Source organism: Chrysoperla carnea, chromosome X, assembly GCF_905475395.1.
Source record: "Chrysoperla carnea chromosome X, inChrCarn1.1, whole genome shotgun sequence".
In the NCBI taxonomy this organism is placed as follows: Eukaryota; Metazoa; Arthropoda; class Insecta; order Neuroptera; family Chrysopidae; genus Chrysoperla; species Chrysoperla carnea.
In genome coordinates, this window is record NC_058342.1 from 16,252,052 (window position 1) to 16,278,654 (window position 26,603).

The 26,603-nt window shown below is 30.6% G+C and overlaps 1 protein-coding gene and 9 non-coding genes across 14 annotated transcripts; 8 read left to right on the forward strand and 2 right to left on the reverse strand.

Annotated features, from left to right (window-relative positions):
* Positions 1–578: 578 nt before the first annotated feature.
* LOC123302357 (ceramide synthase 6) lies at positions 579–13,231 on the reverse strand. Of its 5 annotated transcripts, none has more exons than XM_044885257.1 (5): positions 13,186–13,231; positions 10,006–10,371; positions 8,070–8,178; positions 4,739–5,031; positions 579–1,177 (listed from the first exon to the last, which is right to left on the reverse strand). In XM_044885257.1, the coding sequence occupies exons 2-5, from the start codon at positions 10,360–10,362 to the stop codon at positions 632–634; spliced, it is 1,305 nt and encodes a 434-aa protein (XP_044741192.1). In that variant the 5' UTR covers positions 10,363–10,371; positions 13,186–13,231; the 3' UTR covers positions 579–631. The 5 variants fall into 5 exon arrangements, with proteins under 5 accessions (XP_044741192.1, XP_044741193.1, XP_044741196.1 ...); XM_044885258.1 differs by lacking the exon at positions 13,186–13,231 and adding an exon at positions 12,740–12,757; XM_044885261.1 differs by lacking the exon at positions 13,186–13,231 and adding an exon at positions 12,477–12,493.
* Positions 13,232–19,841: 6,610 nt separating this feature from the next.
* On the reverse strand, positions 19,842–19,914 carry Trnaf-gaa. The gene has a single exon. It is a non-coding gene; the product is annotated as a tRNA-Phe (tRNA).
* A 535-nt stretch (positions 19,915–20,449) lies between these two features.
* Positions 20,450–20,522, forward strand: Trnaf-gaa. Its single transcript has one exon. It is a non-coding gene; the product is annotated as a tRNA-Phe (tRNA).
* A 228-nt stretch (positions 20,523–20,750) lies between these two features.
* Trnaf-gaa lies at positions 20,751–20,823 on the forward strand. The gene has a single exon. It is a non-coding gene; the product is annotated as a tRNA-Phe (tRNA).
* Positions 20,824–20,906: 83 nt separating this feature from the next.
* On the forward strand, positions 20,907–20,979 carry Trnaf-gaa. Its single transcript has one exon. It is a non-coding gene; the product is annotated as a tRNA-Phe (tRNA).
* Positions 20,980–21,063: 84 nt separating this feature from the next.
* Trnaf-gaa lies at positions 21,064–21,136 on the forward strand. Its single transcript has one exon. It is a non-coding gene; the product is annotated as a tRNA-Phe (tRNA).
* Positions 21,137–21,219: 83 nt separating this feature from the next.
* Trnaf-gaa lies at positions 21,220–21,292 on the forward strand. Its single transcript has one exon. It is a non-coding gene; the product is annotated as a tRNA-Phe (tRNA).
* Positions 21,293–21,376: 84 nt separating this feature from the next.
* On the forward strand, positions 21,377–21,449 carry Trnaf-gaa. The gene has a single exon. It is a non-coding gene; the product is annotated as a tRNA-Phe (tRNA).
* Positions 21,450–21,532: 83 nt separating this feature from the next.
* Trnaf-gaa lies at positions 21,533–21,605 on the forward strand. The gene has a single exon. It is a non-coding gene; the product is annotated as a tRNA-Phe (tRNA).
* An 84-nt stretch (positions 21,606–21,689) lies between these two features.
* Trnaf-gaa lies at positions 21,690–21,762 on the forward strand. Its single transcript has one exon. It is a non-coding gene; the product is annotated as a tRNA-Phe (tRNA).
* The last annotated feature ends 4,841 nt before the right edge of the window (positions 21,763–26,603 follow it).

Genomic DNA, 26,603 nt, shown 5'->3' on the forward strand with positions numbered 1-26,603 from the left:
TGTTCTCAGACCTTAAGAGAATGCTCGCTGGAAAAAGATTTAGCGCCGAAGAAGAGGTAATCGCCAAAACTGAAGTCAATTTGAGGCCAGACAAATCGTACTATGAAAATGGTATCGAAAAATTGTATGAATTGTATTGAATTTTACCAAAAAAAACCTGTTTTAGTCTATGTTAGCCAACGAACCTTTCAGCCCAACTGTTACATGACTAGTTTCGAAATTTAAGCTTGCTTGATTTACAAACAAAAGTCGAAAGTTCGAATTTATTGAGTTATTGCCGATACATCAGTTTAAAGTTATCCAGACAATTGTTCTCGATTTAATTTACTTAAAAAAAGCTCAAGAAAATCTCAATCTATTACACAACCCTTCAGCTAGCGTAAGTTTCGGTATAATACCATCCTTAGACTACTCAAGGAAATTTCCTAAAATTCGATACTTTACTGTGCAAAGTCTTTAAAAATAATACAAAAGTACAGAAAAATGCATTTTTTTTTTTTTTTTGAAAAACGAAAAATAAATTATTTACAGCGATTTTTTTTTAAATTTTCTTTTTACAAATTTTTATCATTGTGCTAATTAAAAAAAAAAAAAAAAGAGAAAAACATAGGAAAATTTATAATAAAGAGATCTAACCTAGAGTTGTGGGATGAATTTGGGACGAAGATGACGACGATGTCGACTCAATAACATTCACTTCACTATTAGCTAAACTATTTTGAGCGACATTAGCCAAGTCTTTACTAATATCACCATTATTCGATATACTCGCTGTATCATTCTCAAATTTGTCACCAGGAGGCACTGTGGTACTATTTCGCTGTGTACTATTTGTTGATGATGTTAACGTTGAATCACCAACGCCAATTGAATCGTCTGTTGAACTCGATGAACTACGTATATCACCTTCCATTTGTCCGGCTCGTAGTGCATGGTATGCGATGCGTAATATTAGCCAGGTCCAAATTATATGTAAGACTAACAGTAATAGGAGTAAAGTGTTGAATATGTAGTAAGCGGGGAACATTGGTAGAATTTTTGGGGCTTCAATTGATGTGGAACGGATAATCCAGAATGGATAGAAGCCAGTTCTTGTGATGATCCATAATAATGTGAAGATACCGAATACGCAATCGCACATACTTTGCCAGCCCATGTATTTTAACATTTTTGCCAACTAAAAATAGAAAATTTTTTTAAAGAATCAAACATTACATAAACAAATGAAAGCAAACAATTGACTGAGTTAATTGTTGAAATACCATATGAAGACAGTGTTGATTACGCAATCGTTTGTTTTTTACGTCATATAAGTAAAGAAAGATAGTCACTCTTAGTCCCATATAATACATAGTGTATAATAGGATACTTTCGGTAGTGAAAAATAAATTATGAAATTTGAATTTATGTAAAAATATCTTAAATATTCTAATTTCGAGTCATAAAAGCACATTTTTCTTTTATAATATTAAAATTAAAAAACGTAATTTTTAAACTGTATATCACATGACCTAAAACGCGGGCAAGCCTTGATGTGATGCCATATCAATATGAACCATAGACCATCAGTTAGTTCAGTGTAGACAGCTGGGTATAATAAATCCATAGATAAGTATTTATATTTATTATAATCAGATGTCTATGAATATATCTGTCAAACTTATTTGTGCTATTTCGTGTAATGATACCGATATTTCGTCATCAAATTGGATGCCCGCGTTTTTGACAGTTTAAAAAAGGTTTAAAATTTTATTTTAGTTTTTGGCAAGAAAGCGTGTGTATTTTTCCGAAATAAATTTTTGGTGGCTTTTTATTAGCAAAATCAACATTTTGAAGTACTTTTTCAAATATAGTAGAATACCCTGTTTGTGCCCTTGCGGGTAAATAGTGATTGATGTTTACGAAAAAATGTTGTTTATTTTTTTTTATAAGGAACATTGTTTACATTTTAACTATTGTTCTATCTCTAACGGTTTACAAGATGGGTCCCACGGTCCCAATTAACCGACCCTATGTTCATCATTTACGAACAGGATCTCACTTTTCACGCCTTGAGCACATGATACAAACTTCAGCTTGATATCTTTTTTCGTTTTTGAGTTATCGTGTTGACAGACAGACAAATGGACTGAAAACCGAAAATGGACTAATTAAGTGATTTCATGAACACCTATACCAAAATTTTGTTCGTAGCATCAATATTTTTAAGCGTTACAAACTTGGGACGAAATTTAGTATACCTTGATATATTTCATATATGGTATAAATATATGCTAGTAATAATTTTTTCTAGTGTCTGACCGAAGGTTCGGTTTCGGCCAGTTTCGGCGAAAAAATTTAGTTTCGGGACACACCGAAACTCTGCGTTCGTGAATTATCGCGCGTCGTTCGGCTAACTTTGAGTGAGTTCGTGTCTGCTGAGTTTGTCGGCCAGTCCTGTGTAATTTTGTTGTGACTTCATGTGTTGTGTTCTGTATGCGTTCTTGGATTTGGTTTATTAATTTTAACCCAAACATTGAAACAACTGCCTGCTATAGCTATAATTTAATTTTGTGTGATCTTCAGATACTTGTTTGTTGATTTTAGCTGCGAGAAAACACAGTTTGTAAACAATATTCATTTAATTAAACTCAATTATTGTTATATCATGTATATATGAAATATACATACTATATTAAGTTTAGTCCCAAGTTTGTAACGCTTAAAAATAATGATGCTAGGAAAAAAATTTTGTCATAGGTGTTCATAAAATCACCTAATTAATCCATTTCCGGTTGTCCGTCCGTTCGTCTGTGGACACGATAACTCAAAAACGAAAAAAAATATCGAGCTGAAATTTTTACAGCGTACTCAGGACGTAAAAAGTGAGGTCAAGTTCGTAAATGAGCATCATAGGTCAATTGGGTCTTGGGTCCGTAGGACCCATCTTGTAAACCGTTAGAGATAGAACAAAAGTTTAAAAGTAAAAAATGATCCTTATCAAAAATTAAACAACTTTTGTTTGAAACATTTTTTCGTAAACCTCACTGTTTACCCGTGAGGGCGCCAATTAGATGGAAATTTTATAATATGTACTATACTTGATTATCAGTTATGTATGTGTCACATGTTTTTATGTGTAATGTGATAAAGAAATCAACACTGACTATGCATGGTATTTCAACAATTAACTCAGTCAATTGTTTGTTTTCACTTGTTTTTTATTTGATTTAACACGTGTTAAATGTCTGTATAAGTGTAAAAAAAATAAGCCAAATTTCAGTAAACAATCAATTTTTAACATGTCTAAAATAGTTTTGAGTTTCGGTTTAGGCCGAAACTGAGACAGATACCGAAGATTCGGTTTCGGTAGGAATTCCAGTTTCGGTCTGACACTATTTTTTTCATATTTCTGAACTTTGTATGTGGGAAATCTATTGAGTTTTACATTGTTCAAATATAAAATTTACTTCCTAACATAATTTTTGGTTTTTAACAGATGACAATAATAAATAAACTGTTAAGTTGTTGTCAAGCATTTTCATGTCAAATTCCATTACAATTCAGATTTCATTAGTTTAAATATTAATAGGGTATTCTAATATTTTTGAAAAAGTACTTCAAAATGTTGATTTTGCTAATAAAAAGCCACCAAAAATTTATTTCGGAAAAATACACACGCTTTCTTGCCAAAAACTAAAATAAAATTTTAAACCTTTTTTAAACTGTCAAAAACGCGGACATCCAATTTGATGACGTAATATCGGTATCATTGCACGAAATAGCACAAATGAATTTGACAGATATATTCATAGACATCTGATTATAATAAATATAAATACTTAGTATCTATAGATATATTATACCCAGCTGTCTACACTGAACTAACTGATGGTCTATGGTTCATACCGATATGACATCACATCGGGCTTGCCTGCGTTTTAATTCACGTGATACATTTTAAAAATCACGATTTTTAATTTTAATATTATAAAAGAAAAATGCGCTTTTATGACTCGAAATCAGAATATTTAAGTAAGTATTGCTGTTGAATTTTTGTGACAATTATATTAAATAAACTCGAATTTAAACTAAAGTATTTACTTTACAAATATCAAATATTTTAAGAAAATGGCCTCTTCGAAATACCTTAAAAACTGTTCATTACACAACATTGACACTTTAAATCAGAAGTTTTCAAAATTATTTCATCTATCACCCACTTTGAGAACTTTTTTTCAGCGCACCCTATATATAATTTTTACCCGATATTTTCATGTTTTAATGTGTACAAAAAAATAAATCTTAAATTACGAATTAACCTTATCGCCCCCTGTAGATCTCTAGCGCCCAAAAAGAGGTTTTATAACACACTTTGAGAAACATTGCTTTAAATCAACAGGTTAAGAAATACTTTCCACCAAGGAACCTCGCACACATAACATTGATTTTTGATTTCAATTAAAAATTTTTGAAAATTATGTATTAAGGTAGTTTTGATCATGCTAATCGAAAGTTCTTATGGACACAACCCTAAAAAAACCCTTCCCTTCTGACCTACGGCCCTTTTAAAAAATTTTAATCGAAACCAAAAGTCAATGTATTGTGTACGGGGTCCTTTGCAAGGAATTTAACAGAAAACTAGTTCTCATAAAAATTCTGCAGTTTCCGTAGCTAGATACTCTGCCAAGAATTTTTTCGAATATTCATAAATTAAATTGTCTGAACTTAGAATCCATGATAAAAATCAAGAACTTACTTCTAATAAAATATCCGCACAATCGTGTACAACTAAAACTAAAGTACCAATCCGGAATAAATTACAAATCCACGATAACGCCATTAATAAAATCGTGGCAATATGATGTATAAACATTTGCCAAAAATCTTTGCGTTTAACATCCCAAAATTGAGAGAAACACAACGACCAATAAAAACTCATCGATATCATGTAATAATACCAGATGTCATCGGTGTAGCCTTGATGTGGGTATCCATACCAACAATAATTGATATCCCATATCCAAGGTTTGTCCCATAATACATATACACCTGAAACAAACACTATTTTTAGTAAGAAAAATTTTAGGGTAAAAACAAAATTTTTGACTGTTTTAAAGTTGAAACAATAATAATTGCTCAGAATAAAATTCTCTTGGCAGAATTGAAAAAAAAGTAAATGAGTTAAAAGGAAATCGAAAAAAATTACCACAACGTCGTTTTGTTTTCGAGATATTAATTTTGACGTAAATTGGTCAAAATTGGGAACTTAAACATTAGTTATTTCGTGTTCTTATTTTAAACGGTAAATATTTTTGAAATTTAAACTGAAAAAAAAAAATTCGTTAAATTCTGTCGAAAAGTCGGTTTTACCGTAGTTCAAGCATAGAAACTGCAAATACCACGTTGGAAATATCTTAACAAAAAGGATTCTGTCCCACGGACTATTTATGACCGAACTGATCTGAAAACCCTGACCAAATTCAGAGTTTTTGTAAATAAAATTGATGCAGAATATTTACTACACTCCAAGATATCGTTGAAGAATCAGGTCTTCAAAATTTAATTCTAGAGATTCATTATTCTTGTATCATTTTCCCCGACTTACACCGAAATTCCCCGACTATTTTCTGATTTTTCATGAATTGCAAAAAGACCTCGCACAAATTATATGTAATCTGTATTTCGGTCAAACTTTTTCAAATCTTGGGGAATGATAGTTTAAGTCATTCTGAATAAAAGTTTCCATGAAGTCATGAAAATGACAGGATTTCAAGTTATCGCAAGAAAATGTACTCATTTATATAAACAAAATTATTGTAATTTAATTGTCAAAAATCATGTACGTATATATGTAGCTGAAAATATAGATCTTAACAATTCATATTATTGTTCCACTAAACATTTAACACTGCTTCTTATTAGAATTTCGTAACATATTCTTCAAAAAGACAAGAAATAAAAAACACACGTATGCATGTAATAATTATACATATCTGTATATGTATTTGCCTATACACATATAGGCATATATTAAACAAATAAGTAAATTTTCCAACTTTCATTTAGCTATTGGATGTTAACGCTAAGACGTCAGCGTCACGACTAAAAAAATGTAAACCATTTTCGTTACAATCAGCCGATTATTTCAATTATTAAAGAGGCAGGATGTATATGCTTTATTATACATTTTAAGGTGCTGTGCTGTATTTGGCGTTCTGACAATGGTTTTTTTTCTATCGCTAGATAGAGTCTTTCTTAGCATTAAAATCCAATAACATGAAATCCTGTCACTTTCATGACTTGTGACCATTAGTGCAATAAATAAGCCGGAAAATACCATCAAAAGTGGTGGAACAGCTGCGATTTTAAAAATTTTTTGTGTACGTGTTACTTAGACCTCTAGGAACATTCAGCCGCACTAACATTGGCATTACAGAAAAAACTGAGGAAATTAGGGTAGTTTTCTCATCCCCAATGCACTCCAAATAGTAACAGTGAAAACAAATCAATATTTCAACTCTAAAATCGTCTCCCGAGGGTTTTTGAGGTCGCTGATCATGAATTCAAGGTTTAAAAGCAACTGAACACAGTTGCAACCCCATTAAAACTACCTCTGGAAGTGATAGACAAAAACTTTATTATATTCAAAATTTTGCTTCAGAAATCGTCTCTTGTGTAGCTTTTAGGTTCGCTGTTCATTAATTCAAGGTCAAAAAGCAATTGAGGAAGGTTTCAACCCCATTGAAACTATCCCTAGAAGTGTCAATGATAAAAAGCATTGAAAATTCTGAATTTCACCTCAGAAATTGTTTCTCTGCGGTTTCCGGAGTCGTTAATCATCAATATGAGTACAAAAAGCTACTGAATGTAGTTCCCAGCCACCCCTTGAAATAACAAAAAATTAAATTTTTTTAAATGTTTATCATTGTCACTTCTAGGGGTAGTTTTTTTGGGTTTCAACCATCTTAAGCTAATTTTTGACCTTAGATTCGTAATCAGCGCTACCAATTACGATATTCCCCGAAAGACGATATTCGAGGAGAAATTTTAAATTTTTTCTGTCACTTCTAGGGGTAGTTTTAAAGGGGATGGTGTGACATTCGATTGATTTTCAATTTCAAATTCATGATCAGTGACTCTGAAAACCGCAGAGACAATTTCTGAGGTGAAATTCCAATTTTTTTTTATTGTCACTTCTAGAGGTAGTTTTAATGGGGATTCAACCATCCAAGTTACTTTTTGATCTTGGATTCGTGATCAGCGACCCCAAAAACCCCACAAGAGACGATATTCGAGGTAAATTTTTTAAATATTTCTCTGCCACTTCTAGGGGTGGCTTGGAGCTACATTGAGTTACATCTTGCCCTCAAATTCATTATCAACGACTTCAAAAATCGCAGAGAGACAATTTCTGAGGCAAAATTTTGAATTAAATAAATTTTTTGTCTCTGTCACTTTAAGGGTAGTTTTCATGCGGTTGCAACCGTATTCAGTTGATTTTTAACCTTGAATTCTTGATCAACGACCTCAAAAACCCTAGGAAGACGATTTTTGAGGTGAAATATTGATTTGTTTGAACTGTTACTATTTGGAAAGTTTTGGGGATGGGAAAACTACCCTAATTTTCTCAGTTTTTTTTTGTAATGCCAAGGTTAGTGCGGCTGAATTTTCCTAGAGGTCTAAGGAACACGTCCACCACTTTTCGGCTTATTTATTGTACTACATGGGAACTTTCCTTTAGAATAATTTAAATTTTCATTTGCAAAATTTGAATAAGTTTGACCGAAATGCAGATTACATCTAATTTGTGCGAGGTCTTTTCCAGGTTTTCAGGTGTCATCCTGTATTTTGGTAGTACGTGTCATATAGGTTTGGTATCGTAGATCTATAACTATGTGCTAATGAATTTTAGTTAGTCAACTGAAAAAAAATTCAACAGATTGTTGCTGAAATTGAGTAAATTTGTAAAGAAAGAATTTGATCAGGCACCGTTTGATCAACTTCTTTTGTTGAATAATGAAACTTTGGCTTGAAGAAATGATCTCTGAAACTTATAATCTGGAACCACTTTACAGTTGAATACTCACCATATATAAAGGAATACGTGTAGTACAAGCATCTCCATGCATTCTCACAAAATTTCGTTAAGGTTGATGGTTTGTCTTGGCTCTTTCGTAAACGTAGCCAACGTTCGATCTACAAAATAAAACCGAATAAATTTTAAATGAACGCTATTTGATTTTCTAAAGATTGTCATTGAGGTTTAATTTTTTTAGTTTTCACGCCAGAATAACCTTAAAAAAAGGAATAGAAATAAAAATTTTGGTGTTATGTATTAGAATATCATGTATTTTGGCATGTGGTAAGTAAAAACGAAAATGGCGAAATATTTGATATTTGAAAGGATTAGTAATCGAATAATCTCTCGTAAAGCAGACGTTATTTGACCAGGTATGGCGAAACAATAGCATGTGACACAATATTTGGGGCATGCCTCCGATCACAAAGTTCATTATGAAGTGAGTGATCTTACGAACGCAAGCTTGTTTGTTATGATTAAATATGTTGGCCAAAATTATTATAATCATGGCAAGTTACTCGGTTGCAAATGCCATGCTCGGCATAGTAAATCTTTTCAAAAGGGAGAGTTTTCGAAGGAAGCCTGGTTAGCATGCGCACTCTTACTTTTTGATAATTTCGATAATAAAGATAAGGTAATTTAGCGCATCAAAGATATTCCTCTATCTAGAAACACAATAAAAGAAATAATCAACATAAGTTTACATTAACGAAGCTCCCTTTATATCGCTATGTCTTGACGAAAGCACTGGCATTACGATATCCGTACGTCTAGCTGTTTTGGCTCGATATTGCGTAGGAAACGTCATTAAAAAAGAATTGCGAATTGCAATAATCACGAAGTCAAAATTATTTGACGACACGTTTAGAAAAAAATGGTACGTTGATATATACGCCCCCCCCCCCCTCTGGCGTAGATCATGCGATTTAATGCCTGTTGATTTTTTTCTTGGGGGATATTTGAAGGACAAATGTTTACGCAAATGATGTTCAAACCATAGATGATTTGACTAAATATTATTGATTCCATTCAAGAGATAAGGGTGGAAATGTATTTATATTCTATCAAAAACTAGCAGCCGAACCCGGCGTTGCTCGGGTTAAAATACATCGCATGTTTAATGGTATAAATAATATTTAAGGATCAATTTTATAATGCAAATATTATAGATTTCTATCTTATCGCTTTTTTCACTTGTCAAAATCACTTGAATTTGTTTCATTTCTGTTCAGACTGACGGAAAGTCAATGGATTTTGGTTTTATATATCGTCGAATATCGAAATTGCTAATACCAGAACACTCTAGAATATTTACGTGTATATCACTTTCAAAGTTAGAAACATTTTCAAAAATTTAATTTGATTAATATACTTTCCATTTATTCTCGCTTTGGTTTCTTTTTAGATCTGAACTCTGTGGTTTCTCAAGAAAGACTGTCTCAAGTCGCCGTGAGAGCCTTCTTTTATAGCCTGAGGTTGTTCTAGAGGATTCTGATTAAAAGAATGTTCGTTCATTTATTTATTTAAATAATCGAGCAACCCCTCTCCCAAATTTTCAGAATTGATTTGGACTTAGTCGTATGCTTCGTATACAAAAAATTTAAACCTTTTTTCCAAAAATACCCTGGAGCTCGTACATCCTTAAAAGATCGAACCAGTTAAATTAAACTGTGTGCTTTAAAAACGGGCTTTGTTTTTTTTCCAAGCTTGGTTTCTGAAAGTTGATTTTTGATGTTTTCGAGAGAATAAAACACAACAAACCGGAATCTCCCGAAAATATTCAATATAAAGAGCTGCCATATTTTATTTGAAGAAACCTATGCACGCGAATCGTGTATTACAAATTTGAACATCGGTATAAATCGGAAATATGCGTCAACACTCCTTTCTCGAAAACATCAAAATGGCGGTACATTTAAAAATAACATCCAATATAAACATACCTGACGTTCGGTTAAATCTAATTGTTTCGCTAAACCAACAATTTGTCGATGACTCGGATGCTTATTTTGATTATACGCTTTTTCTAATATTACATTCGGTGTAGCCTTCTTACTTCGCGTATACTTAATACCAACTCGCCTGCCCACTGGCGCAAACCAATATCGTTCTAATACGTATCGTAATACTAACATAACCGCAGCCATTGGTATTGGATATACTAAATGTCGGTAATCTGTGTAATTAATACCATTTCTACCGGGTGTTAAATCGTTCCATGTTGTATTTGGTGGTAACCAAACGTCTTCGTTCCAAAATTTTGATGCAAAATTCTTATATATTACGTTTAGTGATTCCATTTTGAAATACTGTTAACAAAAAAAATATTTTGGTATATCTATTTGTTCATTTTTTACATCTATTTCAAATTTTTATTAGGGATTCCTTCACAGAGGAAAAAGCGTAGAAAGTAAGGAGCATAGGGAAAATACTTTCTACGTCATCTTATATACTTCTTCTCTAGCTTGCTTTTCCTGCTGACGCGATATCTTCCTTATTCCTTCAGAAAATTCCATGATTTACCCATCATTTTAAAGCTTATCGTACTGGCTAATGATTCATAGCCTAACAATTTTCTGCTTAGAAAAAACAAGATAGAGAAAAAAATCAAGATTTAATTTTGTTCATTATGCAATTTGTATATTATATCCGTAATAAAACTGCCTATATATAAAACGAAAATAAATTACTATTGCTATTTTGTATCACTTCTGTTTTTAGCGGGTATCCCACGGTAGAGTTCGGTACGGATCGGGAATGAAATATATGCAATTATGGTTACATACAAGGTATAACATTTGCATTACGTGACAGTTTTAAGTTTGTGTAAGTTTTTAGCGTATACCGAGAGACGCAAAGCGAATCGATGAATGCATAAGATTTACATTGGTGTAATACATATTACCTATACTATTTGAGAAATATTCACAACAAGCTTGACCCGTGAAAACAGACTAAAGAAATTATATTTGAACAATAAAAAGAAAAAAAATATTACACAGAAGCTGGGACTGGAACTCGGTTCCTCTAAATATCCGGTCTAGGACGTAACCAATTCCATCACTCCTGCTGTGACACATAGAGCAGGAATAAGTTATAATGAATAGTAATTTTTTTTTTCTTATTATTTATAAGCAATTTTATTACAGATATGATATACAAATAAAATAATGAACAAAATTAAATCTCAATATTATTTCTCTAGCCTATTTTTTCCTAAGGGGTACATTTTTATTGAGAGTTTAAGAGTTTATTTTTCGTAAGTAGTTAACACGAGCTTTAAAATGAGGATTAACTCATGGAATTTGATAAAGGCATAAGGAAGATTTGCGTGAACAGGAAAAAGAAATAATGGTTTAGGAAAAAATAGACCGAAAAAAAATTTCTGCAATAGTGTACCATTTTTGAACGCAACGGCTAAAAACTTCAGAACCCAATCAACTCCTTTATAGTCGACAAACTCAACTCAATCAACTTACAATTAAAACAATACTATGGGTATAATACACAAGATAGAAGAAAACTGACACGACTTCGAAATGCAGTCGACATTAAGATTTGAATAATTGAATGTATCCAGTAGCAATTTAAATTTTTTATTTTATAGCTTAAAGTGAAAGGGCTAAGAAGAGATAAGTTTATGGCATCATAATTATTAATGATAAAAATTTCCATTAAAAAAAATCGGCACGACTAAGTTATTCAGAAAATGTTAAACCCTTATATTCTTCTCTACAGAAAACTTTTTATGGTGAATTAAAAATGGAGCAAAAGGTATTAGTAACACTTTTTTGAGATATCGAAGTCTAAAAGTGATGGTAAAAATCACATTCGAATCAATCATCGAAATTTACCATCCAAAATAATTTTTTTTTTTTCAAATAAATACTTATCGCTTTAAATTTATCATAAACATTTTTCTCTAGAATTATAAAAACAGGAAAGCTTTACCACTTAAAGTAGGGGGAAATTTGAAAATATTATTATTATTTCAGAATGCATATTTTCATTTCATTTAAGAAATTATGAATTCTTCATAATTTCAAATTGACGAAAAACAGTTGAATTTCATCCGTACAAGTCATGTTTCCACAAACCCACTTTTCATACTATTCTCCGTATTTGAAGCGCTTCAAAAATCGTTAAACATCAAAATATAAACTTTTATGGATTTAAGACAAAAGGTAAAAAAAAAATTATTTGATTCATTTCTTAAAAAAAAAATTGTTTACTTCAAATGTTTAGAAAAGTATTAAACGGAGGAAATTTCAAAGTAAAATAACTTATATATATGTAAATTTTCATAAATTTATCACAAAAAACCGCATGAAATCAAAATAAAACCGCATTGGAAACCATAATATAACCTTTCATGAATTAAAATCAACCAAAAACAATTGAATTTAATCCTCACAGGTCATGTTTCCATAAAGACATTTTAAATACTTTTCAGTTTTCCCCTAATCCAATTGTATTTGAAACGCTCCAAAAAACCGTAAAACACTACGTCAAAATTTCTTCACATGTAAGTTAATTTCCATATATTTCCCCCCAAAAAATAGATAAATAACACCGCATTAAAAACAAAAATATAATCTTTATTGAATTCAAATAAGACGAAAAACAGTTGAATTTAATCCGTTTCCACATAGACAATTTCAATTTTAAGATATTTACCTCTTAAATAATAGAACGAAAAACAATTATAAATTTTGTTAATCGCCCTCCAAACACATAGATAAATTAAAAACAATAGAAAAATGAAAATCGTACATAGAATTTGTATAAAATTATAAAATTCAATTTTCAATTGTTTAAAAATCAAAAACTTCATTTTTTTTTTTGCACACAATTGAAAAACATTTTTCAATTCTTCCTCATACCTAACTAACAAAAATCGCACACCACGATTATGTAACGTTTGTGATTGTTTAAATTATATAATTTTTAGATTTGTTTTCATGGTCGAATCTCACTAAATCTTTCAATTAGATTTAATTAAGATATAATTTTTATTTTTTGTAGTAATCGTTGTTTGTCAATAGAAAAAAAAAAATTAAGGTTATGTCGTCGTGTAATAAAATATCATACGATTAGAAAAAAATTTTGATTTCAAATTTTACCTTATTTTTTTTTAAAAACTGACACTATTTTAAAACTATATAAAATTGTCCTCGAAAAGAAAATGAACAAAAAATTATTTTTTTATACACTTAAGTATTTTTTTTTATATTAAAATCACCGATTTATTATAAACATTTTATTTTATATGGTTTTTCACCTAATATTTTAGGAAAATTTTATTTGGAAAATGCTTTTATTTTACACATTTAAAATGCAATGTGTACACAAACACACTCCTCCCAAATAAAAATGAAAACAGACACAATTTTTAAAGCAGTGTTTTTTTCTAATACTCAATGAAGAATATGACATGCCGGCTTTAGACTTTATGAATATGGAGACCATAGAGTAAAATATTATGTGTGTTGTAAAATGATTTTACCTTGGTCGTATGATTCATATTTTAGTCTATGATTCTTATCATCAAAATTATAGGGGAGCTCATAAAATTTGTTCTTAAATTTAAAGAAACAAGTAAATTAATTAATTAAAGGTTTATTGTTTCTAATCGTACATCGATTTTAACAATTTATCTTGAAAAATAAAATGAAACAAGTAAATAAAAACAATCAGCAGAGTTAATTATTTAAGTATCCTAAATATTCTTGGACATCAATGCTTGAAATATGATATACAAGAAATACAGTGTAATTTTTAGAACTGCACAAATTGCCAGAATTTTATGCAGATTTTTAAAGTGAGATAAAATTATTATTTAAGGATGTATGACTATGACAACAATGTTTGATTTAAAAGCTTAAAATTTTTTAATAGTTATCATTTTACTCAAAGAATATGTGGTTAAAACTTCAGCTAAGGCATCCGTGCAAATTTTTATGAAAAAAACATATACATTGCTCTTACGGAGAAAGCTTAAAAACGCCATATTTTGAAAATTTTTGATTATTTTCACATTGAAAATAAGTATAAAAAAATACTTTTCAATAGAAAGTTAACACATTAGCAATGACAGAAAAGAAAAAAACCAAGTGTCTCCATCCATATAAGGGATGTACAAGCAGGATAGATTTAGGATTGAAATTATTTTTATCTTATTTTCAACTTTGATAATGAATTTTATTATAACTTCATGAATGTGGACGAAAAATAAGAATAAAATTTTTCGATATCTGCCTTGGTTTTCGAAATATCGAAAGCTGAATAATTAAAGAAAATTTGCAATTTTCAATATTTTGAAAAGTTTGCCAGATATCGTAAAAACTTATTCTTACTTTTCGTCTTATATCGTCAAGTAATAGAAAAAAAAAAATTTTTTTTAAAATTTGTTTACCTGTAATTACTTGATCATACGCACTCATACATTCTTAAGAGAATAGTAAATTTTAAAATTGAGATAAAATTAATATTAGTAAAAAACGTTTTCCATCCTATTTTCTAGTTTCCACAAATAGAAATGTATGTGCTAGTATTACAGTCATGGTCACATTTAGGCGCGTTGTTTATCAGTTGTTTACTTTTTGTTAATTTTGAGGTTATGTTTTAAAAAACCCCTTTTCTTCTATAGCAGCCGCCAAAATATTAATTCCAAATTATCTTGTTGAAAAGTTTAAAATATAATTCCAGCTTGAGTTTACTTACACTTAAAATTAAGTGGGCCTCCACTAAATGTTGGCCCCAAAGCTTCCGAATTCTGAATGCCGCCCCTGATTACAGTGTTAAAAAACTGTCGTTTTTTTACTATGTACACTGACAGTAATAACAAGTTCTGTATATTATTACAGTTAAAATATCCTTATCAATATCCTTAATTATTTTAGAACTGTTTATAGCTAATTCACACTGATAATGACTACTTGGTAGTCAAAATACGTATTTGTAATACAAAAATTGATCTAGGCAACTGGGGCACTCGAAAAAAAATAGTATAACTTCAAAAATACGCAAGAGGTCGAAAACTATGAAAATTATGCGCACTGAAAAACCCAAGAGAATAAATTTTCTAGAATATTTACGCCAAAATAAAGAAATACAGTATTTAAAGGAAATAACTGTTGGAAGTATTATTTACATGTATTTCATTAAAAATGTCATCCTAATCAAGAATCAAATACGCAAACCTCAAAAAATCGGTCTTTGTGGATAATTTTAATAAGAAACAAAGAAAAAAATCGATCAAAAGCAGCTCATTTTCGTTTATTGTATAAAACGACTACTTCACCAAATGGCGAATTTTGATTAAAATTTACTTTTCGGTTGTAAAGAAAGTTGGTCTTTGACTATAAGTGTAAACAAGGCTTTAGCGATTGGTTTCTAATTGTCAACCCTGTATGTATTGTTCTCTACAGTTTAACACCACAATGACGTCATGCGCTTTAATTGTCGCTCAAATCACGTGACGTAATCCCTGAATTAATTTATTTATTTATAAAATTTAATTAAAATAAATTATATTTAATTAAAATTTATAATCGTAGATATTAATTTTTTATCAATAACTTTTGTATAATTAACTTCACTATTTATCTTTTTTTTATTATTATAACTCCTCTATTTACTGAACTGTTTATTTATTTTAAAAATTATATCCAGATGAATTATTTAAAAATTGGAACAACTTAAATTATTTACCTTTTAAAAGTTCTTTTATAAAGCCTAGTCTACAATAGCACGCATGTTGACTGATTTAATGCGTAACGCATCAACACTATCTCTTAGGCGAAAAAATTTTGGACGGGTATTTAGTTTAATTATACAATTATTATACTAGCTGCTACTTGCTGGCTTCGCAAAAAATTTCAGGACTGTTAAGTCTTTTGAAAAATATTCCTCTTTTTATTTACAGAAATTTATTTTCTTCATCTCGGCAGCGCAAGGGCCATAGGCTAGATTTTTAAAGAAAAAACAATATGGGATCCGTATTATGCGATAAAACTGGTCAAAAAAGAAATTGAGCATAATATTTCGTGTTTGGTATCAAATGAAAGGTCTTGAAGAGTACAGTCCAAAGATATATTATATATTTCAAGAAATAAATGGTGTCTGTGTTGCGTTATAAAGTTATGGATTTAAAATAATTCACGATAAGCTATTTGTTTAGTACAAATTGAAGATATTTTAGAGCAATAGGGTGTACATAAAATTCAATTTATCTTCAATTTAATCCAATACTTTTTTCCACTATTCACACCATATTACCCTAAAGTAACTCTTCTTAAATAGCCCTAAATTACTTCAATTTGATACGAAACAGATTTGTTGATGGCACCATTTTTTGATGAAATATACAGAGTGCCTCGTGGCTCGATGGACACACCTTAAGAGCGTATCCTTTGGACAATTTTAAGTCGAAAGTTCCTTATATACTTTTGTTCCATAAGGATTCAAAACCCTATGGTTAAGGAGCTATGGGCACTATTGAATTTAACCAATAAAGACATTGATTAGTAAAGTAGTTTAATGTTTTATTAATAAAAACCTTTTGCATTAGCTTAAGAAAATTACCTTTTTCTGCCAAATGACAATGTATATTTAAGAACAGTTGTTTATTAGGAACTCTGAGGCTGTTGCATTTGCATCACAATATCCGCAAATAAAGTGAATATCAATATATTCTTAATTTGTAAACGTAGCCATTAAATTAATTTTAAAATTACAACTTAAAACATAATATTCACCAGTGTGTTCCGTAATATTCACCAGTATACTGACCGACACCATACTGATGAATCGTTCCGAAATATACTAGCCAGTGCGTGTATATATATTCTTAATTATATATTGTATTGTATTCGTTAATAACGAGTAAGTCTTTTCAGACGCCATTATTCCTTCTTAATGAACAATAAATAAATAAATTTCTTGCACAAACATTCGATGAACACATGTACACTGTCATGCCCGTTTTACCAGTACAATATGGTGTAGTATACCAGTACAATATGGCGTCGATTTCTGACATCACGAGCACTGGCCAGTATACTGGTGAATAATACGAAACACAGCCCAAATGTCATCATAACAACAATATGGCAAAACAATATTATGACTTACCAGCTTATTATACCATGTATATATGTAATGTATATCAAGGTATAATAAGTTTAGTCCAAGTTTGTAACGCTTAAAAATATTGATGCTACCAACAAAATTTTGACACAGATGTTCATAAAATCACCTAATTAGTCCATTAGCGGTTATCTGTCTGTTCGTCTGCCCGTCTGGCAACACGATAACTCAAAAATGAAAAGAGATATCAAGTTGAAATTTTTACAGCGTGCTTAGGGCGTAAAAAGTGATGTTGAGTTCGTATGTGTTATATGGGAATATCAGCTATTTATATGTAACATGTATGTAATTGTAATGTGACAGTGTAATCAACACTGTCTATACATGGTATTTCAACAACTAATTCAGTCAATTGTTTGTTTTCACTTGTTTTACGATTAAGTTTATTCCCCTTGTCTATTATCTTATGGGACATAATAATGCACATAACTCTTTAACCATTGGGTTTTATGTCCATGGACTCTCGGACTCTCGACATCCTGTATAATGTAAAATACTATTGGAATGTACTCTTCAAGACCTTTCATTTGATACCAAACAAAACTTTTTCAGTATATTTATACATGCACTACTTTAGATATCAAATCAGAAAATGCGTTGAAAAATCAATGATACTCTTTTTTGAATCCAAATTTTCCAGAATTTCATTCTAAAAATAAAAATAAATTTTTTGGATTTTTACACGCATTATGTAGATATTAGACTGATTAGAAAAGCGATTAATCTGCATATATTTAACCTTCGACAAATAAGTGTCTTTTAAAATTTAAATATGAATATTTAGTCCAGCAGAGAGCTCCAAGTATTTATGAAATTCTGGCTGTTAACAATAAAAGAATGCAATATGGCTAAGCTTATATAACATCATTTGAATTTTAATATTGGTTAAGATCCTAATGACCTAAGGGACAAAGCCCAGTTTTTTTTTAGCTTCGCACAGTGTCTCCAAATTGAGCTGGGTTTAAAATGTAGTTGAGTTTTAGTTCTTGGAATCGCCACCTCTTCAGATGTGATAAAAAAATTTCAAAACTCGTGTAGTTTCTCCCGACTTCCGAAATCAACATAAATCCTTTAGTGTTCACTAAGTAAAGAAATATTTTGATTATTGGGTTTCATATATAAATATATTAGACAGTTCTGAGCAGCTTTTATTTTTACTAGCTGACCTGGCGAACTTCGTACCGCCTAACAGTCGATTCTTTTTTTAAAATTGTTTTTGAGTAATGTTATAATAGTTTCATTATTGATAAATATTGACATTAATATTTATACAATACTAACGTCACTCAATTGTTTTGCTTTCCCGGAACCCCTCTACTAACACTTAAACTTTACGGTATGGTATTAAAGTTCAAATTGACTTTTAATTATTATTACGAATCTTCTGTATGGGAATATAGAAAAGTGTTGTTTTTAGAATTTTTCAGGAAGTTTTTTAAATTTTCTTCTCTGTAAGAACCATTCTTGTACTTCAAGGAATATTATAAAAAAAAGAATTAGGGAAATCGGTTCATTCATTTTTATATTATAGATTATTTGAAGGATATTTATATAAACTTTTAATTAGGGAAAAACTGGATATTTAAAACATCAAAAATATCCTTTGGTATTATTATTCGGTGATATAATTTCACTATCTCCTGACTTCCCGAAAATTTCAGGTGGAAGCCCCAGGCATAAGAATGATGTAATCGGTAATTTTTCTTCAGGATGTTCAGAGATTAGATATTTTAGGATTTTGAGTAGCTAAAATATTTAATTTTTTAGCTTTGTTATTCAGAATTTCATAGCTTTTCAAAACAAACAAACACTTTTCTTTGACAGCTGTCAAATAAGAAATAGATTTTAAAAAAATTACACCAGTTTTTCGACTTGAAAACGAAGTTTCTCTTAGCGCCTGTTCTATTAGACAAATGGAATACTTTCAGGGATCTAGGGATTCCCAGTTCAATCAGCAAACTTTCATTCTGGGAAAATTTCATCTCTCTGCTGTGCTAAATGTATAACATAATAAGTATGGAAAAATTTAATATGTATAATATTGTTTGCGTTTTCGTCATAAATAACAAATTTTTCTCAAGTTATTTCAATTATTTCAATAGCCGTGAATATACTAATAATAAAAATAACATATTTTATGCTAACTATAACTTTAATAAATACAATAACTTATCTTTAATAAATACAATAACTTGATATATTAAAATTATCTTTGTAATTGTGTAATTATTAAGGTTCTTCGAGAACTATATCAAATCATACGTCAAGTAAATTAAGCAATTTTTGAATGCCATTATTTATTTCATTTCTCTCACTACCGAAATCTGCATTTGATCTTTTTCTTAAGGTTTGTAGAAGAGATTATTCATGAGCTTTGAATTAGGTCACTTTTTATTCATCCAAAATATAGATTAAACCATCGTTTCGAAGGTGAACGAGGGAGGGGGTAAGGGGTTAAGTTATAAAAATCTTGTATAACCGCCGAAACCAAGGACTTTAAGGTTTTAAGTTAAACTTTCTCCTAACTGTTATTCGGTATTTCGGCTGTTGAGATCTTTATGAACACAACTATTTTATTTTACCATCAATATTTTTTGGCTTATATAAAAAATGTTGAAGATAAAAAAGATGCCGAAACCAGGGATCGAACCAGGGACCTTTAGATCTTCAGTCTAACGCTCTCCCAACTGAGCTATTTCGGCTGTTAAAATATTTATGGTCATAACTTTTTTCATCGTCCTTATTCCAAATAAATGCTGAAGCCAGGTATTGAATAGATACAGAGCTCCAATACTAAAGTCATATTTACCGCCAGCGGCATTTTATTCAACTGGGATTTTTATGTCAGAAACATAAAACGTCTTTCAGCAAAAGTGATGAAAAAAATGATTTTCTGTATAACAAGTGAAATTTATAAAAATTTTAAAAAGCCCCGACAAATTGTTCTCGGGGACTCTTAATTCATATTTGAAACATATCTATGAACACTCTCCATTAAATTGCCTTTTTCCAAACTGAGCCGATTTGGAAGATCATCGCTAATTTTTAGTTTTTTTGGGTACGGAACTCTTAATTCGTACTTGAAACATAGATAAAAATACTCTACATTAAATTACCTTTCAAACAAAACCAAAAAAAAATTAAAATTGGTTCATCTATTTTAACTTCAACATTTTTGGTAAAGCTAAGGAATATCGATGGTAAAATAGATAAGTTATGTTTATAAATCGTTCAACAGCCGAAATAGCTCAGTTGGGAGAGCGTTAGACTGAAGATCTAAAGGTCCCTGGTTCGATCCCTGGTTTCGGCATCTTTTTTAACTTCAACATTTTTTTAAAGCTAAGGAAGATCGATGGTAAAATAGAAAAAGTTGTGTTCATAAACAAATCAAAAGCCGAAATAGCTCAGTTGGGAGAGCGTTAGACTGAAGATCTAAAGGTCCCTGGTTTTGGCATCTATTTTAACTTCAACTTTTTTTGTAAAGCTAAGGAATATCGACGATAAAAAAGAAAAAGTTATGTTTATATAGTTATCAACAGCCGAAATAGCCAAGTTGGGAGAGCGTTAGACTGAAGATCTAAAGGTCCCTGGTTCGATCCCTGGTTTCGGCATCTTTTTTAACTTCAACATTTTTTTAAAGCTAAGGTAGATCGATGGTAAAATAGAAAAAGTTGTGTTCATATAGAAATCAAAAGCCGAAATAGCTCAGTTGGGAGAGCGTTAGACTGAAGATCTAAAGGTCCTTGGTTCGATCCCTGGTTTCGGCATCTTTTTTATCTTCAACATTTTATGTAAAGCTAAGCAATATCGATGGTAAAATAGAAATAGTTATGTTTATAAAGCTTTCAACAGCCGAAATAGCTCAGTTGGGAGAGCGTTAGACTGAAGATCTAAAGGTCCCTGGTTCGATCCCTGGTTCCGGCATCTATTTTAACTTCAACATTTTTTTAAAGCTAAGGAAGATCGATGGTAAAATAGAAAAAGTTGTGTTCGTAAAGAAATCAAAAGCCGAAATAGCTCAGTTGGGAGAGCGTTAGACTGAAGATGTAAAGGTCCCTGGTTCGATCCTTGGTTTCGGCATCTTTTTTATCTTCAACATTTTATGTAAAGCTAAGGAATATCGATGGTAAAATAGAAATAGTTATGTTTATAAAGCTTTCAACAGCCGAAATAGCTCAGTTGGGAGAGCGTTAGACTGAAGATCTAAAGGTCCCTGGTTCGATCCCTGGTTCCGGCATCTATTTTAACTTCAACATTTTTTTAAAGCTAAGGAAGATCGATGGTAAAATAGAAAAAGTTGTGTTCATAAAGAAATCAAAAGCCGAAATAGCTCAGTTGGGAGAGCGTTAGACTGAAGATGTAAAGGTCCCTGGTTCGATCCTTGGTTTCGGCATCTTTTTTATCTTCAACATTTTATGTAAAGCTAAGGAATATCGATGGTAAAATAGAAATAGTTATGTTTATATAGTTATCAACAGCCGAAATAGCTCAGTTGGGAGAGCGTTAGACTGAAGATCTAAAGGTCCCTGGTTCGATCCCTGGTTTCGGCATCTTTTTTATTTTCAACATTTTATGTAAAGCTAAGGAATATCGATTCGGAGAACGTTAGACTAAAGATTGTTCATTCGAGTAAAAAATTTAGTTGTGTTTATAAATATTTCACTTACGAATTTTTTTAACTGTAAAAGATGCCTACTTTACATACGATCACTTATATTCATTATCAATATGGTTAAAGAATTTGAAAATTAATTCAGGAAATACCAATTAGGTGAACTTATTTATAAATAACAGACTGCGTTATTGAATTTCAATTGTTACTATTGAAGTGTTTAGACTAGCGTCACACGGTTAATGTTATTGAAGCAATATTGTTGATTTAATCTATTGCAAAATTTGGGTGCCTTCACACTGGCCAATAATATTGATAAAATAAAATCGTGATTTGAGCAGAGACGGAATTTGCTGGAAAAAGACCGAAATATAAGGCAACCATATAATAAATTAAAAATAAAAAATATGCGCTCCAATTTACTTTAAGGCTCAATTTCAAAAAATTTGAAAAAGAAAAACAGTTCAATAGTTTTTATAAATTTTTATTAAAATTTTTTAATTTTATTATGTTTTTATTTTTTATTTTTTATGGTTGTAATAGTTAAGATTATTCTTATTTTTTGTTTAATTTTCAGTCAACATGTATCGTCCTTTTTGATCTAATAATTTGTGCAATTTGTGTAGTTTATTTTGATTTAGGTCAAATAAAGATATATATATATATATATATATATATATATATATATATATATATCTTATCTCGTTGTCGAAATTTAATGGGTAGGAATTCTTATTCTTTCAAAGATTTTTTGAGCGTTATTTGTTCGCGCTCTAACTGTAAAAAATAACTTTGCAAAAAAAAAAAACTATATACAGTGGAACCTGGTTAAGTGAGACATCAAGGGACTTGCAAATTTGTCTCACTTATAGAGGTATTCCACTTACCCAGTGTCTCAGATATGCAGGTATAACTAAATATCTGTCTTATTTACAGAGGGTTCCATTAGTGGAGTTCAGAATACAGGTTATTTCAGATCTAGTGGTGCAATTATTAAATAAAATAACATGTTAGTACCCAGAAGTATGATAACATGCTGTTTGCTAAGTTTTCCGCCATGACAAGGTTCACCATTTAAGGAGAAAGTTTAATCGGGTAGACGATTATAAACCCGATTCACCTGCGTTAAAAATATCATCAACAGAATGATTGCGCAGAAGAACGACAGGTCTTCAATCCATTTTCTACATTAGTTAACATCAATAGCATCACTTTCTCCACAAATTGCTTTGAAATTATACCGTTTCTTTTTTTAAACCCTTCCAACCAACCACTTCGGCTACAAAATTATGAAATCTAAGCCTTCGCGCGAAATCTTGTGCCTTTTTTTTAATCATCGGTTCACTTACCAGAACGTTTTTGATACGAAGTTGCTTAACTTATGTTCGCAAACACCGTTTAAGTTCAGGATATTGTGATAAACGTTTACGTTTTAGTTTTCCTTGTGCTTCAGAAAATTGTGATTGAATTTTATCTTTATTCTGGATTATTCTACAAAGAGTAGATTTTGGCACATTAAATTCGACACAAACTTCATCGCGTGTCTTCACATTTACATAAACAGACATTAACTTCAGTTTTTCACGTACTGATAACGATTTGAGCATTCGTTTCGGCATTCAAATAAGGTCCGTATGATAGCAAAGCAAAACTAAAACTTGAGACTCAAAATTAGTTAAGTTCGTAATTTGCGGGTAGAATAAGAATAAGGAAATAAACAAACAAAACGATGTTATTTCAGTTACAAAGGTTAATGCATATAAAATTCACTCGCTGTGTCAGTTATAGAGGTAACTATGATGATAAAATCGAAAAAACGAATCCCAGATATAGAGCTTTGCTTCGTCTCACTAACAGAGGTAATTCAGTGCCGATGTGTTGGGACCTCAACATCAGTTTCAGTTATGGAGGTTTTTCACTTATCCAGGTCCCACTTATCCAAGTTCCACTGTATTTCCATCAATATTATTGCTTCAATATACTCCTCCGACGATTAATGTATTGTTCAATATCGATATTGGCTCTATAATATTGACCGTGTGAAACTAGCCTTACATATGTGTTGTTTCAGTTTTATTAAAGCTATTAAAAACTTGTTAGAATCAGACACTAATCACTTGTAAAAAATACAAATCAATTGTTAGCACTTTTTATTGTTGTACTTAATACCAGTTGTAACCCGTGGCGTATTTAAAAATATTTTGCAGGGGAGTTAAGAAGGAACAAATGAGTCATCATAAATGACTCATAAATGGCAATTTGTGTAAGAAATGTGAGGACGAAGAAATACTAGCATCTGATGTGTATTTGGTATTAAAAATCAGTGTTCTAAGGAACAATATCTTCTAAAGAGGCTGGAAGAGACGACAAAAAATGAATATCGATAAAATATAGCTACGCTACAAGCTAGAAATGCATCAAGGCGTAAATTTAGTAGAAGTTAATAAATTTTCTAATATAGGGCAACACTGTTCAGCTTTCTCGAGTTTTTTTTTGTGTGCATATTTTAGTTACGAAATTCAGTCTATTATCATGACTACAAAGTCTTTTTGTCTATGTTAAGGTAGTACTATCGGTAATAGATTTTGCATTCAGAATTTAATGAAACTTGGCATAATTGTCCATTATTATATCATAATTAACCAGCTAAATTTTTAGGAGCCTACAAGATCTGAAAATCTGAACGTCCAATATTGTGAAATAAAATAAAATCTGTGATTTCCCATAAGGATCAATGTTAAAATATCCTTAAAATATCATTTTTCAGTTCTCTGAAGGCCCCTAAAAATTTAACTAGTTAATTATGATACAATAATGGACAACTAAGTATGCCAAGTTTCATTAAATGCTGAATGCAAAGTCTATTACCGATAGTACTACCTTAAGTGGAACAGTCAAAATATTTTATAGTTTTAGATTTTGCCAATGCAAAAAACCGCAAGTCAATACATGCAGCAAACAATATTTTCGAAGGAAAAAGTTTCGTTTACTATACTAATTGTATATGTATAATACTTTTCATAAATAGATATATTTATTTTATCAGTAAGAGGATTAATTTACAAAAATTATTTCAAATATTCCTCATCCAGAATTATAATTTATAAATGAAATTTATTGTATTCATAAATATCAGGGTTGCACAAAGTAACTCAACAATTTACGATGCAGAAAAAAATTTAAACAAAAAATACTTTTAAAAGGATATGCTTTCATTGTACTTCAAAGTACTAAATTATTTCTATGAGGCACTCATACATGACTATTTGTAAAACCTTGACGCTCTTAATTTAAAATATCAAGAATGATTCGGAACTCTCAATCTTTTATCAATAGTCGTATGAGTGGTTCATAGAAATAATTATTTTTTAATTTCTAAAGGACAAGTTTTCGTTGTACTAAAAAGTAGAAAACAATTATTTTTATGAGTCATTCATATTTGACTATTCGTAAAAGACCGTTGGCAGCCCTACTTAAAATGTAAAATATTCAATAATAAAACTAATTTTAACGATTCAATTAATTTTCAATTTACTTTTAAAAAATGAATACAACAAAAATATAAAACAAAAAAAAAATCTTAAGCAACAGAACTCCACCACTAAGATCGTATTTCCTTTCATTTAATGTTTCTTATTGAAATGGAATTTTTGTCTTTTTTCAAGATTTTTTAATACGTAAAAAAAAGGATGGAAGAGGGGGCTGGGGAGTTGACACTACCAATAGGCACTTAAACTCCGGGAAAGTTCATGATTTTTCGACATATAAGCGGGGAAGGGGCTGATTAGTCGACACCTTTAAAAGGCCTTGGCACTAACTCAATTTACATAAAGATTTTTAATATTTTAGGTCAATTTGCTGAGGCTTTAGAGGCGAGCAAAGCCACAAAACCCTTAACAATTCATAATATATAACGATATAAAAAAAAAGCTAAGGGGGGCTTAGAAGTTTACAATGCTTACACAGCCCAATGTTTACATCGACTTTCAACCATTTAACGCAATTGAGAGGGGCCATAGATTTAAAGCCATTGAAGACTAGCAAAGTTTTAAAAAAGTTTTCTTTTTAGATTCCCCCAAATTGCTGAAATAAACCACAACTTTTTTACCAACAAGGCGGCCACCTAGTGACCAGCACCAAAAAAATAGCCTCCACAAAAAAAAAAAACAATTAAGCTTGCTTTATTTTCATCCCCAGATAGATTTACGAGGCCTAAAAAAAAGAAGAAGAGGACAAATAGAAAGAAAGTGGAACAAAGTCCTTCCGTTGGTAAAAAAAAGTAATCGTGGGAAATTTTGGTTAGAAAGTTTCTTTGGAGGGCCTCAGGTTGATTTACAAAGACTACAACAGTTGTAAATGAGGCAACCAACTAGAAACTTAGTTAAGGAAGGAGGACACTGGAATAGGGTATTCCACTATTTTTGAAAAAGTACTTCTTATTTCGGAAAAATACACACGCTTTCTTGCCAAAAACTTAAATTAAATTTTAAACCTTTTTTAAACTGTCAAAAACGCGGGCATCCAATTTGATGACGAAATATCGGTATCATTATACGAAATAACACAGATAAGTTTGACAGATACATTCATAGACAACTAATTATAGTAAATATAAATACTTATTATCTATGTATATATACTCAGTTGTCTACACTGAACTAACTGATGGTCTATGGTTCATACCGCTATGACATCATAGCAGGGCTTACCCGCGGCCGCGTTTTAGATCACGTGATATACAGTTTAAAAATTACGATTTTTAATTTTAATATTATAAAA

Excerpts from the sequence above, each read along its gene's own strand:
- LOC123302357 (XM_044885257.1), bottom strand. The coding sequence starts at position 10,362 with ATGGAATCACTAAACGTAATATATAAGAATTTTGCATCAAAATTTTGG. Across the intron at positions 5,032-8,069 it reads CACGTATTCCTTTATATATG|GTGTATATGTATTATGGGAC; the intron begins GTGAGTATTCAA and ends TGTTTGTTTCAG. Across the intron at positions 1,178-4,738 it reads GTGCGGATATTTTATTAGAA|TTGGCAAAAATGTTAAAATA; the intron begins GTAAGTTCTTGA and ends TTCTATTTTTAG.